The following is a 15451-nucleotide window of genomic DNA, read 5'->3' as shown; positions in this document are numbered from 1 at the left end:
TCAAGTGTTTAAAACATGTCCTCTGTAGTGGACATTTGAAGTTATTTTGTCCATTTTGCTCTTTTTTTCCCCAAGTGACAAGAAAGGGAGTCATTCTCAGAAGCAGAGAGATTTTTTACTGCGGATTGTTGATGGAAACTCAGACATTGAGTTATCTGATGAAGATGATCAAGATCCACTGTTTGAGGTAGAACTAGAGGAAGATGATTCAGGGAGCTCTGAGGAGGAATTTCAGGCAGGGCTAGCAGATGCAGAGGATTCAGATCAAGCAGCACTGTCCACATCTAAGTCCAGTCGACGTCTACTATGGAGCAAGAATACAAAATTCAAATCCCAACTTGATGATCCTCCCATTATTCAGAGCAATGATGCTGCTCTGACACGCCAAAACTGGACCCCGGTGGATTATTTTAAGCAATACATTGATGACTCTGTGTTTGAAGAAATGGCCCTGTACACAAATCAGCGTGAAGTACTTGTGTCTGGATCAACGTTAAATACCACACCTGAGGAATTGAAGACATTCTTTGGAAATTCTATTTACATGGGCTGTCTAGGATATCCAAACATTCAAATGTATTGGGCCTCAAGTACTAGAGTAAAAATTGTGGCTGAATCAATGACCAGAAATCGGTTTTACAAATTGAGAAACTCCATCAAGCTCGTCAATGACCTTGATGTTTCAAATGAAGAAAAAACAAGTGATCTCTTGTGGAGAATCAGGCCCCTCTTGAGCAAAGTAAGGCAAGGATGTCTGAGTATGCCAAGAACAGGAAAGTTGTGCATTGATGAGCAAATGGTTCCTTTTACTGGTCGATATCCAGTGCGCCAGTATGTACCAGGCAAACCAAACCCAACTGGACTGAAGGTATGTGTCTTGGCTGCACCAACTGGTCTAGTTTTGGATTTTGTGGTCTACCAGGGCAAGACAACTTTCACAGCTCCAGGAGGAAAGGGCATCGGGGAACAAGCTGTTCTTCAATTGGCAGAGTCAGTTCCCCAAGGCACCCACCTGTTCTTTGACAGGTACTTTACAACAATCAGCCTCATTGACACCCTGATGACAAAAGGACTGACAGCAACTGGAACCCTCACGAATAACAGGGTTCCAAAGGACTGCAAGATCATAGGCGATAAGCTCTTCAAAAAGAAAAAAAGAGGGTCATCAGAGATGGTGGTGAGAAGAAGCACACCTGAACTTGCTGTCATAAAATGGTTGGACAACAAGCCAGTGGTCATGGCATCATCTGCCTATGGGATTGAACCTCAGGACACATGCAGAAGATGGTCCAAGAAAGAGAAAAGATTTGTCCAAGTGTCAAGGCCACTAGCAATTGCGGAGTACAACACCAACATGGGAGGTGTGGACTTGGTCGATCGAATGTTGAGTTTCTACAGGATGGCCTCTCGCACTAGAAAATGGACAGTCCGTGCAGTTTTCCACTTTTTTGATCTGGCAATCACCAACTCATGGCTTCAGTATAAGAGTGACTGCCAGTGTCTGGGGAAGAAACCACAGAAGCTCTTTGACTTCAAATTGCTCCTTGGTGAAGAGTTAATTGCTCAAGCCCAAGCAGGAGGTGCAGCAAGTGACAGCGAAGATGACTACACTCCCCCCCCCGTCAAAAATGGAAACCACAGCCAAATGCAGCTCTGAGAAACTATGGTGCTGTGCATCTTCCAGAGATGGTGGATGAAACACATGCATCAAGGTGTCGCCAAGCTGGCTGCAACAGTAAAACATATGTTATGTGCTCCAAGTGCAAGATTTTCCTTTGTGTTTCCAAGAAAGGGAATTGCTTTCTGAAGTATCATACCAAATAAGCATAAAAGAAGCAAAAGTGAAACAAAAGAAAAGAGATGATGGACAGTTATGGTTATGTTGAACACTTTGTCAAGTTGACTTGTTGATATTTTTGTTGGACTAACTTTTTCGTAATAAAGTTCCGTTTCCCCTGTATTGGGTTCTGATGTCCACTGTAGAAGACACATCATAGCTTAAAAACAAAAATAAAAAATTGAAAAATTTCTTTTGCAATATTACTATTACTTCACATAGATTGGGGAATTTCAAAATAAATGTGATCGGACAACCTTTTTTTTCCTGGTAGTCAGGAGGCTAGAGCTAGTCCACACAGACCTATGTGGCCCCTTAGAGCCAGCTGACAAAGATAGGTACAGATATGCAATAGCGTTTACTGATGATAACAGCAGGATGATTTTTCCATACTTTATCAAGGAAAAGAGTAACACTACAAATGCTTCAGAAAAGTTCATTGCAGATGTAGCACCATTGAGTGTATCCGATCAGACAATGGTACAGAGTTTACAGGACAAAATTTTCAATCTTTACTCAGGGAAAAAGGGATAAGGCACGAGACCAGTGCACCCCACTCGCCTCTTCAGAACGGAACTGCTGAAGGAGGTTCGAGAACATTATTTGAGATGTCAAGATGCATGCTTTTGGACAGTAATCTACCAAAGCGTTCATGGACATACGCCATACAAACATCAGCGGAATATTCCAAATCCGGAATATATTTTACAACAAATGTCTTAAACAGACACCTTACTGTGTTTTTACAGGGAAGGTCCCTTATTTATCGCACATGAAGATTTTTGGTTCAGAATGCTACTTATAAAAACAAGACAAAAAGAAGCTAGATTCAAAATGTGAAAAGGGTATTTTCATTGGTTATGATAAATACAGTCCAGCATACAACATTTATTATACCAAGACAGGAAAAGTTCTAAATCATAGATTAGTGAAGTCAATCTCCAAAAACAACACAGATAGACAGACTCAGACAGAGGACATACAGTTTGGAATTGAGTATTATGAAGAAATACCACCAAGAATGGTCAAGCTGAGTCATACACTGCCTGATGAAGCAAGGAGGAGGTTGTTGAGGAGACTATTGAAACTGAAGTGATGCAGAATGATACCATTAAGGAAGAGCAGGTAGAACGGAGGTATCCTACAAGATAAAGAAAGCCTCCTGAATATCTCAGAGTACCAATGTAAATCCGAATATAACAATGAGGATAAAAGTGTTGATTATTTTTACAGAGTGACTTATGGTGTGCCAAAAACATTTAAAAAGGCTATGGACTCGAACAATGCAAAAATGTGGACTTATGTAATGTTGGAAAAATGAACTCTTTGAAAGAGAACAATACTTTTAGCTTGACCCCACTACCATATAGTAAACATGCAGTGGGAGGTCGCTGGGTTCATACCATTAAAGAAAGGCTTAGATGGATCTCAGACTTGTAAGCCAGATATGTGGCAAAAGGCTATGATCAGAGGGAAGGCATTGACTACAAAGAGACATTTTCACCAACAGCTGACATGACGTCTGTTCGAGTATTTGTGCAGGTGGCAGTACAGGAGGACCTAACTCTACATCATATGGACGGCCTACCTCCATGGTCCAATGGATTGTGAAGTGTATATGGAACAGCCGGAAGGTTTTGAAGTCGCATCAGACATGGGAGAACATTTGGTCTGCAAACTCAACAAATTGTTGTTTGGGTTAAAACAGTCTAGACGCAATTGGAATATGTTATTTTGTGAACATCTTACTGAAAATGCAAAATGATGCTGATCATTCTGTCTACAGCAGCGAATCCGAAAACGAGAAAGTGAATATACTAGTGTGGGTTGATGACCTAATTGTAGCAGCTAGTAATAACAACTTACTTTGTAATGTTAAACAAATGTTAAAAGATAGATTTAAGATGAAATACTTGGGTCCACTTAAATATTTTTTAGGAATTGATTTTGAACAAAGTGAAAGGCAGATTAAAATGACACAAGAAAGGCATTTTAAAAAAATTCTAGCAAATTTTGGAATGGCCGAATGCAAGTCGAGGTCTACCCCATGTGAGCAAAGGTTACACTTAGACAACGAGGGTGAGTCATTAATTCGACAGGATATAGAGAGAGATGGTTGGAAGTTTTATATACATTGCAACATCTACTAGACATGACCTGAGCTCGGTTGTAGGTAAATCTCAACACCTGGCAGAACCAGAACAACAACATTGGACAACAGCCAAACACCTACTGATGTATTTAAAGGGTACCATGAGTCAAAAATTAAACTTTAAAAAATGTGAGAAAACACTTAAACTTGAGGCATAAACTTGAGGCATACAGCGACGCTGATTGGGCATCTGACAAAAATGATAGAAGTACGACTGGATATTGTTTCAGCCTAAATCAGCCAGTTATATCTTGCAAAAGTAGAAAACAACAGTGATATTGTCAACCTGTGAAGCTGAATATATGGCATTAGCAGCCACTACTCAGGAAAGTACACACATGGAATAAATTGTTGGTACCCCTCAGTTAAAGAAGGAAAAACCCACAATTCTCACTGAAATCACTTGAAACTTACAAAAGTAACAATAAATAAAAATTTATTGAAAATTAAATAATCAAAATCAGCCATCACTTTTGAATTGCTGATTAACATAATTATTTAAAAAAAACAAACTAATGAAACAGGCCTGGACAAAAATGATGGTACCTCTATAAAAGATTGAAAACTATTTGACCAGACTGACATGATTAACTCAGGTGTGTCCTTTAATTGACATCACAGGTGTTTCCAAACTCATAATCAGTCAGTCTGCCTATTTAAAGGGAGACAAGTAGTCACTCTGCTGTTTGGTGAAAAGGTGTGTACCACACTGAACATGGACAACAGAAAGCGAAGGAGAGAATTGTCCCAGGACAACCGAAAAAAAAATTTAGACAAACATCTTAAAGGTAAAGGCTATAAGACCATCTCTAAACAGCTTGAGGTTCCTGTGACAACAGTGGCTCATATTATTCAGAAGTTCAAGACCCACGGGACAGTAGCCAACCTCTCCGGACGTGGCCGCAAGAGAAAAATTGATGACAAATTGAAGAGACGGATCGTTCAAATTGTATCCAAAGAGCCCAGAACAACCTCCAAAGAAATTAAAGGTGAACTCCAAGGCCAAGGTACATAAGTGTCAGATCGCACCATCCGTCGTTGTTTGAGCCAAAGTGGACTTCATGGGAGACGACCAAGGAGGACACCACTGCTGAAAAAAAATCATAAAAAAGCGAGACTGGAATTTGCAAAAATGCATGTTGACAAGCCACAAAGCTTCTGGGAGAATGTCCTTTGGACAGATGAGACCAAACCGGAGCTTTTTGGTAAGGCACATCAACTCTATGTTCATAGACTCAAAAAAACCAAGCATACGAAGAAAATAACACTGTCCCTACGGTGAAACATGGAGGAGGCTCAGTAATGTTTTGGGGCTGCTTTGCTGCATCTGGCACATGGTGTCTTGAATGTGTGCTAGGTAAAATGAAATCTGTAGACTAACAAAGCATTCTGGAGAGAAATGTGCTGCCTAGTGTCAGAAAGCTTGGTCTCAGTCGCAGGTCATGGGTCTTCCAACAGGACAACGATCCAAAACACACAGCCAAAAACACCCAAGAATGGCTGAGAGAAAAGCATTGGACTATTCTAAAGTGGCCTTCCATGAGCCCAGATCTGAATCCCACTGAACATCCGTGGAAGGAGCTGAAACATGCCATTTGGAGAAGACACCCATCAAACCTGAGACAACTGGAGCAGTTTGCTCATGAGGAGTGGGCCAAAATACCTGTTGACAGCTGCAGAACGCTCATTGACAAATACAAAAATCGCTTAATTGCAGTGATTGCCTCAAAAGGTTGTGCAACAAAATATTAAGTTATGGGTACCATCATTTATGTCCAGGCCTGTTTCATTAGTTTGTTTTTTTAAATAATTATGTTAATCAGCAATTCAAAAGTGATGGCTGATTTTGATTATTTAATTTTCAATAAATATTTATTTATTGTTACTTTTGTAAGTTTCAAGTGATTTCAATGAGAATTGTGGGTTTTTCCTTCTTTAACTGAGGGGTACCAACAATTTTGTCCACGTGTGTATGTACCTTGTACAACTACTTAAAGGCATGAAGACTAAAGAGCAGCACGAACCAGTCAAAATGAGGACAAATAATTCCTCTAAGAACACGGAATGCAGGCAAAGGAGCAAACACGTGCACATAAAATATCACTTTGTACGATCTGTACACATGATGGTAAACTGTAAATATGGCACCTGATGTACTCACTAAGCCTGTGACAAAAGCAAGACTGGAAATGTTCAAGGGATATTTGTTTGGGGAATAAAAAAAAAGGAAAAAGCATGCCAATCTGCTTATTTGTCTATTTGGGAAAGTTTTCAACATGAACTTTTGTTTTATTTACGATAGAAAGTTATGAACATGTCTTTGAGTGGGAGTGTTGAACATATTGATAAAATGTTTTGGCAAAGCCATGTTAAATCGTTTTTTTTTTTTTTTTTTTTTTTTTTTTTTGGAAATGAGCGTGTGTGCTTACATGCACGGACGTGTGTATTGAGTTCCGAGCATGCTCAAAATAAAAGGCACGGTGGGCAAAAGCTTTCCGGCGGAAGTAATGGCAAAAGGCTGTCAGATACTTTTCTAATGACTCGAGAATATATGCTTATCACTTGGCGTTGCTACACGTATTACTGCTGCAAAGATGTCCAGTGCAACAGAAAGTATTTATAATATAGCTAAATGGCAACTTGAGATAACTCAGTAGCAGAGTTTATTAAAGCTGCCTCTGCCGACTTAATTCTTCAATCCAAAAAGTTGGGGAGTTTTAACACTGATGATTCCTCTGTCTGTTACACCTTTACAATATTTGTGGACATCTCTGGTGTCAAATTTTAGATCACTGTTTCAAGTATTCTGCACATGAAGGCTTTTCTCAAGTTTATATGTATACGATGATCAGCCGCAACGTTATTGCTGCTTGCACAATAAAATGATAACCAGTCACAAAGCTGTCGCACTATTCATGACATTATTGACACAGTCAGACTGATGTCTATAGTCAATTTAGTCATTATAGTGTTTTCAGTACAGTGCTTGCCTTGGGTGTCATTTTATTGTACAAATGTTCATATGTAAAATGTTGCTGCTGGTTATTATGGCCTTTGGTGTGCATCATAATTAAGTATAGGCCTATTAAGCATCATATAAAGCTGCCTCACATGACACATTACACCATGTTTTGCATCTTACGTGCATGGCAATATGGACTTGTCTGTGTCTTTGTTCTGCCAGGTAAACGTAAAGCACTAAAGTTGAATTTCGCCAGCCCCCCAGTGAAGCCGACGTCCCGCCTCTCCCTCAATCCAACACCCCCTTCCTTCCAGAATCCCCACATGTGAGTAGGCATGACTTTATTGGATTCATAATCCAAATCCTATTAACTCTTAACAGATCCAAAATAATGATTTTGTGTTTGTGCTGTTTCAAACTTTGGTCCGGCGCAATCATTTACCATACAAAACTGAAAGACTCCTATCTTTCTGTGAACATTTTAAATTTGGGGTTACTGGAAATGTTCTATTTTTGTCATGTATCTCTTTTAGATAACTTGTTGAAACAGTTTATTTTACACCCCTAATTTGTACATTTAAAATAATTAAATCATGAATGAATGTTTTCATTTGGTTTTATAACTTACCGTATTTTGTTACCATGTGTCTTGGACTGTATGGTGCACTTTATCAGTTTTAGGTACAGTCTCAATAAACGCGACTATTGTGGGGATTTTTCATACACTCTGGGGTTCACTGCGTTACATGGTGCAAAGGTCATAAGCAGTCCCTCAAATATTTGATGCTTTTGATCATTCATACAAACTCCCTGGCCATGCCTTGTACCACGTTGCGCAATATCAAACATGCACATGATAACCAAAGCAGCATTGCACCTGTCCAACAAACCACCTATACTGCATATCGAAACAAATGGCGTGTGTAGAGATTTGTACCACAAATAAATTGAACCAGAGTATGGAACAATGTGGTTTGGATTTTTGGCAATTTTTATGCTAAGAATTCGCCTAAGTTCACTTGAATTATCCGTAAATCAATGTAGTTAGTTGGAATTTTGTAATAGTAGTAAACATTTTAAAATAAAATATGGCTTTGTACTAATAATAATTTAAAAATGAACTATGGATTAAATATTTGCTATTTTATAATATATATCAAGTGAGCAGTTAAATGAGTGATGATTTTCATCAACAATATGTGAATGTAAAACATGTTGAAAAGTTAAACTATATTAAATGTTGCATAATGTTGTTGTTAATTACTATGAAAGTGCTGAAATACCTCACTTGTCACGTACTAAGACCTCCAAAGGATTTGAGGAACTTCACTTAACTCAGTGTTTCTCAACTATATTTTGCCAGCCCCCCAGAAAAGAGAAAACTTTTTGCCCCCCCCAGTCGATGCACTGACTATAAATAAGGTCATATTGATGAAAATTGTTTAAGTATACCTACACATGTATCCTTTTTAATATTAACAACAGAAAAACGCAATATAAATCAACTTTCAACAACTGTTGATTATTTTCATCGCATTTATACGGATTACAGCTTAGTCTAAAACGGAAAAAAGAAGAAAGCGTACCAAAGTGCCTGAAAATAAAAGATGATGATGAAAATTATTACTTTATTGCAATTACATTCCACGTGACAAAAACAAAGCCTTATTTCTGGGATCATACACGCCCCCCCTGGCATCACCTCGCGCCCCCCCAGGGGGGCCCGCCCCACTATTTGAGAAGCACTGACTTAACCCATTATATATGAGCATTTACTTTCATTTTCACGCTTTTGGATTTGATGATACTCTGCATTATTATTCCATGACTTTGGTGAGGAAAAAATGTAAATTGTCAGAGGATTGTAATAGATTTTAAAAGCAGTGCAAAATGACCAATACTGCATCATTTATATTTTGCGGCAAACAGGCTTACAATTACAAGAGGAAGTTGAAATAGCGAAGTACAGTGGGCCCCCGTGTAACGACATTAATCCGTTCCGCTGTTGTGGTTGAAAGGCAGATTCGTCATATGACAGGCAGTCCAAACCTATGTTAAATAGCTAACGTGTTTATAACCTCAAAATTGTACATACATATTAAAAATTGGTACCAAAATAGTATAGTAAGTGTTACGTATATATAATATACATGTACACAATCAGAAAACATCATGAATAAAAAATATAGAAAGAGGATGTACAGCGGGCCCCCGGTTTACGAACTCCCGCTTTTACGAACTTTTCATCTTACAAGCGTTGACCGCGGCGTTTTTTGTCCCCCTCTTACGCACAAACCTTTCGTCTTACGAACAATCCAACATGCCGGTCAATGTGTCCGCACAATTTTTTTCGCTTTGCTGCATCAACGAAATCAACTGCTCACGCATGTCACGGTAACCCCGATATGTTATTGCTCTTACAATGTCACAGTCACTGTCCCAGTCACGGTGTTAGTCATGGAGATGCCGATATGCTATTGGTCTATTAAGGTCGCAGTCCCGGTCTCACTCACGGAGATGCGGATATGCTATTGGCCGGCGTCACGTCAATCACAGAAATGCCGATATGCTATTGGCCGAACGCCTTCATCTAGCTTGATGGCACATCTGGTCGGGATGGAAGGAAGTAGAGAAAAGGAGTGAAAAACGGAAGGAAGGAATGTTGTGAAGACTTTGCAAACTTTATCTGTTAGACATTGCTTCTAAAATTGCTAGTGGCGGTAAAGGAAGAAGTAAGAGGATGATGACAATAGAAACGAAGCAGGAGATAATAAAAAAAAATACGAATATAATATAATATTATAATAATAAACTATGCGCACGTATAGTTAACCTTGCTCGTGAGTATGGCCGTAACCGCTCGGCAATCTTCTAAGGGCAGGACTTTCCTTGCCAGGGGACGGCCCTTGGTCAACAACAAAATGGAGAGGCTTCTTCTATTATGGATTAAAGAGAATGAAATCGCCGGTGATATGTTCTCGTTTAAGAAAATAAATAAATTCTGTGGGTTCGCCCCAAAGGTAAATGTCATTTTTCCTTTGTATATTTATGTTATTTAATTTAACTGTACAGTAGATTATGTTACTAATTTTAATATGTGTATAAAGTCGTAATGTTTTTACCTAAGGTTTTTGCATAGGTTTGGATTGCCCGTCATACGAGCAATTCGAGTTACGAGCGTAGCCGCTGAACGGATTATGTTCGTAAGTCAAGTCAAAGTCAAGTTTATTGTCAATTTCTTCACATGTTCTTAACATACAAAGGAATTGAAATTGCGTTTCTCAATATCCTCTGCGTTTTGCATGAACAATAACAAAGTGCAGGTGCGCAAGACGAGACAATCCTAAAAACTAGATTCTTATCTATAGTAGTAATGTAAAGTGCAGTATATTTGATCTACTTTGCCTAGTGTTGCTAATCTAATAACTAAAACTAAAAACTAAATACAAAAAAACAGGTATGGCAAGATTACCCCAAAACAAGACATAAGTAGCAGCATATGACAAGACAGTCCAACAGTACGAGACAAGGCAAGACAACTCTGTGGTTGTCCCAGTTGTGTGCATTTGAGGTAGTTGTTATTGTTCTAAGTGTAATCGCTAGTGCAATAGAAGTACAATTAGAAATAAATATGGCAGCAGCAAGTCTGTGCAAATTTTGCAAGTGCATGAGCAAAGTTTGAGTTTAGGTGGGGGGCCAGCTAGGTGTTTCTTCTGGCTGGGGCTGAATGTGGGAGAGAGGAGGGGAGAGAGAGAGAGAGAGAGAGAGAGAGAGAGAGAGAGAGAGAGAGAGAGAGAGAGAGTTCAGCAGTTTCACGGGTGGGAAGGGGGGAGAGTTCAGCAGTCTCACGGCCTGGTGGATGAAGCTGTTACTGAGTCGGGTGGTGCGGGAGCGGAGGCTCCTATACCTCTTTCCGGAGGGCAGGAGGCTGAACAGACTGTGTGCAGCGTGGCTTGTATCGGTGACAATCGTGACGGCTTTGCGGCTGAGGTGGGTGGTGTACAGCTCTTGCAGCGAGGGGAGCAGAGCACCAATAATCCTCTCAGCTGTCCTCACGATGCGTTGTAGAGCCTTCCTGTTGTAGTCAGTGCAGCTCCCGCCCCACATGGTGATGCAGCTGGTGAGGATGCTTTCAATGGTTCCTCTGTTGAATGTGGTCATGATGGGTGGCACAGCACTGGCCCGCTTCAGTTTGTGCAGGAAGTAGAGACGCCACTGTGCTTTCTTGGCCAGAGATGCAGTATTGGTGGTCCAGGAGAGGTCATCGCTGATGTGCACCCCCAGGAACTTGGTGCTGCTCACCCTCTCCACTGCAGCACCATCGATGGTCAGTGGGGGGTGTTGGGTGCGGCCTCTCTGGAAGCTGACGACCATCTCTTTGGTCTTGCTGATGTTTAGCAGGAGGTTGTTGTCTTTGCACCATCTAGTCAGAAGCTCCACTTCTTTCCTGTAGTGGGTCTCGTCGCTGTTGGAGATGAGGCCCACCAGTGTTGTGTCGTCACCAAACTTCACAAGGTGGTTGGCGCTGTAGGTTGCTGTGCAGTCGTGTGTCAGTAGGGTGAAGAGGAGGGTGCTGAGCACACAGCCTTGTGGGGCCCCTGTGCTCAGGGTGATCCTGACTGAGATGTCGTTGCCAACACGCACCACCTGAGGCCTCTGGCTGAGGAAATCCAGCAGCCAGTTGCAGAGTGCGGTGCTGAGGCCCAGTTTGTCCAGTTTGCAGGTGAGTTGTTGGGGTATTATGGTGTTGAACGCTGAGCTGAAGTCTATGAACAGCATTCTCACATATGAGTCTTTCTTGTCCAGGTGGGTGAGTACCCGGTGGAGGGCAGAGCAGATTGCGTCGTCTGTGGATCGCTTTACCATGTAGGCGAACTGATACGGGTCCAGGCTGCGGGGCAGGATGGATTTTATGTGTGACAGGACTAGTCGTTCAAAGCAATTCAGCAGGATGGATTTTATGTGTGACAGGACTAGTCGTTCAAAGCAATTCATGATGATGGGTGTCAGTGCCACCGGACCATAGTCGTTGAAGCAGGATGGGGAGGATTTCTTCGGCACAGGTATGATGGTGGCAGCTTTGAAGCTTGATGGCACAATGGCTTGCCTCAGGGAGGTGTTAAAGATGTCTGTAAAAACATCTTTCAGCTCCTCTGCACAGTCTTTCAGCACCCTGCCAGGGATGTTGTCTGGACCTGCTGCTTTCCGGGTGTTGATGGCGGAGAGTGTCCTCCTTACGCTGGCAGCAGACAGGCACAGAGGCTGGTTGTGCGAAGGTGGTGGTGTTTTCTGTGGGCGGGTGGTGTTCTGTTCCTCAAAGCGTGCAAATAAACTGTTTAGGTTGTTGAGCAGAGTGATGTCGCTCTCTGAGCTTTGTGGTGCAGGTTTGTAGCCTGTGATAGCCTGAATGCCTTGCCATAGGCTGTGTGCATTCTTGCTGTCCTTGAAGTGAGAAGTTATCTTGTTTGTGTATTCTTGTTTGCCTTTCTTGATGCCACGGGACAGGTTGGCTCTCGCTGTTCTCAGGGCTGATTTCTCCCCAGCTTTGAAGGCCTTGTCCCTGGCCCTCAACAGCCTGTGGACGTCTCCTGTTAGCCATTGCTTCTGGTTGGCCCTTGATGTGGGTCACGTCGTCCATGCATTTGGTGATGTAGGAGGTCACCGTGTCTGTGTACTCCTCAATATCTGTGATGCAGTTGTAGGTGGCTGCTTCCTTAAAAATGTCCCAGTCTGTTGAGTCAAAGCAGTCCTGTAGGGCTGGGGTTGCCTCCTGTGGCCACACCCTTACTTCTTTCAGTGCAGTTTTGATGACTTTCACTCTTGGTCTGTATGCGGGCATTAGCATAATAGTGAGGTGGTCAGAGGCACCGATGTGGGGGAGGGGGGTGGCTTTGTATGCTCCTTTGTGCTGAGTGTAAACACATTCCAAGTGTAAACACACACGCCGCCACCGTGCGACTTCCCCCTCCCTCTGCGAGAGCCCTCTCGGATCTGTAGCATGTTAGCTGCTCTAGTTGTATAGCGGAGTCCGGAATGTTACTGTTTAGCCAGGTTTCAGTGAAAACTAATACACAACAGTCACTCACTTTTCGGTTTGCTGATCTCAGAAGTCGGATATCGTCCATTTTGTTGTCCAGTGAACGAACGTTCGCCGAAAGGATAGATGGTATGGCCAGGTGAGTTAGTTTAGCTTCTAGCCTAGCTCGGATACATCCGCGCTTGCCCCGCTTCCTCGTCCTGGCGCACCGCAGGCGAGTCCAGTGAACGCAGGCCGGCGTAGCAGTCCCAGTTCCCTTAGAGAGTTCTCCAGTTCCGTGTTTAAGCTTGGCAAATGTTGCTTGTCCCGATTTGTAAGAAGACCCATCGACTGTACACGTATTGTGGTGTAAACTGACCGGAAAAACTTTCAGACAAACACTTGTTTGTCGAACAAAACAACGCATTGTCGGAAGAGCGAGTGGCCGCTGCGTCTACACGCGCCACCATCACTGGGGCCCTCTGAATTTACCTTTGAGTGTCGCTTGTTCTGTCCATATTTCCTAATAAGGGTTATCTGCAGCATTGTTTCCATATAAATCATCTCCATACTTCTCTCTTGCACATCACTAGCAATCTTGGGACCCATGGCTAGCCCTTTCAACTTTGAATTAAGCAGTATAATACACTATAAAAACAGTTTTGTAACCACTCACAATCAAACAAAGCTTTACCGTTCCACCATTATGAAATGAGTGAGCCCGACCAATAGCAGACCACCATCTCCGTGAGGAGACACCGACCAAAAGCAGACCTGCATTGTAGGCACGCATTTCATGGAAGCAGTAGTATACGGCAGTTTTAAATAAGAGCAATTACCTAAAAACTCCAGCAGACGGCAGCAAAACAAAACAAATACAGCCAAGCCCCTAGGGTCATGACAGTTGTTTTTGGTCTCATAACTGGGAATTGATGTCTTAAAGAGGGGAGGAAAAAACAGATACAATGTCCCTGCCTTATGTTTTTTTTAATTTACGACGTAGATCGCAACGTTTTTTGCCCCCCTTTATGCCATTTTTTTTTGCCTTAGAACACCTCAAACATGGTGGTCAGTGCATGTCTGCTAGGGGCAACGCCACTACAGGCGTCACTGCCTACGTCACTACAGTGCTGGTCTACTATTGGTCGGCATCATGGGGATCACAACGATGCTGGTCTGCTTTTGGTTGGCGGACGGGGTCACAAAGATGGCTGCCTAAAGACTAAATCTCGTTTGAGAGTGCTTTCAATACGGTAGTTATTGTGCATTTTAGTGCTCCATTCAAACTTAAAAAGGTTAGCCATTGGTACCAAGATTGCTAGTGATGTTACAGAGAGAATTAAGCAAAGGATTTGTATGGAACCGAAGCTGGAGATAATCAAGAAATAAGCTAGCCGACCCTCACTAGTGAATATGGCCATAACAAGATCCTCACTTCACTTAAAGGTAAATTAATCCTTTATTTATTTTTTATTTATCATGTTATTTAATTGTATGCAAGTATATAAAATATAAGTAGCACTTACTATACTATTTAGATACCAGTTTGAAATATGCATGTACAATTTTGATGTTTGAACCTATGGTTTTACATGCATTAGCTAATTAACATAGGTTTCGACTGCCCGCTCTACGGCAAATTCACATTACAATCCCTACCATGTAATGATTTAATCTTGTTAACTGGTGGCCCACTGTACTTGATTTTTCACATTTAGTAACAATAACAAGCCACAACTCAACGAGTTATAATTAATAGGGATAGAAATTAACTTAACAGGCATCTTCGGCAAAGTCCATGGTCTATGTGACAATGATTGCAGGCCATTTTGTGTGTAGTGTGTATCAGTCTGAAATAATCCGTTTTTTGCCATTTTTGACATTTTTCCTCACACTCTGTCAACTACGTATGCCAAATAACCTTTTGAATTTTTTTGTGCAAGCTGAATATAAAAATATAAAATGTCAATACATGTTTGAATGTTTTTTTTTTTAAGGTGATGTATACATTTTCAGTGTGCTGAGAGCATGAGAGCAGAGGATGATTGTGCAGGTGCGCAGCTTAAGAGGGAATGCTGCTTAGCGGTGACGGTCCGTGCATTTTGTCCACAAAGTTTTATGAAGTCCACCAAGAGCAGGCAAGCTTTAACAAGATTGTACGTTAAATTATAAATGGCAATTTAATGTACGCTAAATTATAAATGGCAATTTAATATTAGTGTCACGTCTGGACATGATGACTTGAGTTTGGAGGAGGAACTAACGGGTCCCAAAAAAATGCAGGAAAACTGAGAAATTTGGCTCAAAAAATAAGTTTTAACAAGAAAATGAGGCAGGACCGAAAGTCAAAGTTTTTTTAATTACCGGTAATTAATTTATTTAAAAAAAAAAAATTAAAGGACTTTTGAGTGGTGCGCCCTATGCCCCATTTTGTAATATACTATATTCCATCTTGTTTCACATGTTATATCCCATCCTCATTGT

The 15451-nt window shown here is 41.4% G+C and overlaps 1 protein-coding gene across 9 annotated transcripts in view; it reads left to right on the top strand.

The window, feature by feature from the left end:
- map2k4b (mitogen-activated protein kinase kinase 4b) overlaps positions 1 to 15451 on the top strand; it is a 56751-nt gene that overhangs the window by 5879 nt on the left and 35421 nt on the right. For 3 of the 9 annotated variants that reach the window (XM_088439838.1, XM_088439839.1, XM_088439840.1), the window contains one exon: positions 76 to 1958. In XM_088439838.1, the coding sequence (XP_088295964.1) occupies positions 446 to 1657 (1212 nt within the window). In that variant the 5' untranslated portion in view covers positions 76 to 445 and the 3' untranslated portion in view covers positions 1658 to 1958. Of the gene's footprint in view, positions 1 to 75; positions 1959 to 7173; positions 7277 to 14964; positions 15124 to 15451 lie in introns of those variants that run through there. The other 6 variants (XM_088439841.1, XM_088439837.1, XM_088439845.1 and 3 more) reach the window with 5 other exon arrangements.

This window comes from Hippichthys cyanospilos, chromosome 17 (genome assembly GCF_059441005.1).
Source record: "Hippichthys cyanospilos isolate Australia breed blue-spotted pipefish chromosome 17, RoL_Hcya_1.0, whole genome shotgun sequence".
Classification (NCBI taxonomy): domain Eukaryota; kingdom Metazoa; phylum Chordata; class Actinopteri; order Syngnathiformes; family Syngnathidae; genus Hippichthys; species Hippichthys cyanospilos.
This window is presented reverse-complemented; position numbering and strand designations above follow the sequence as displayed.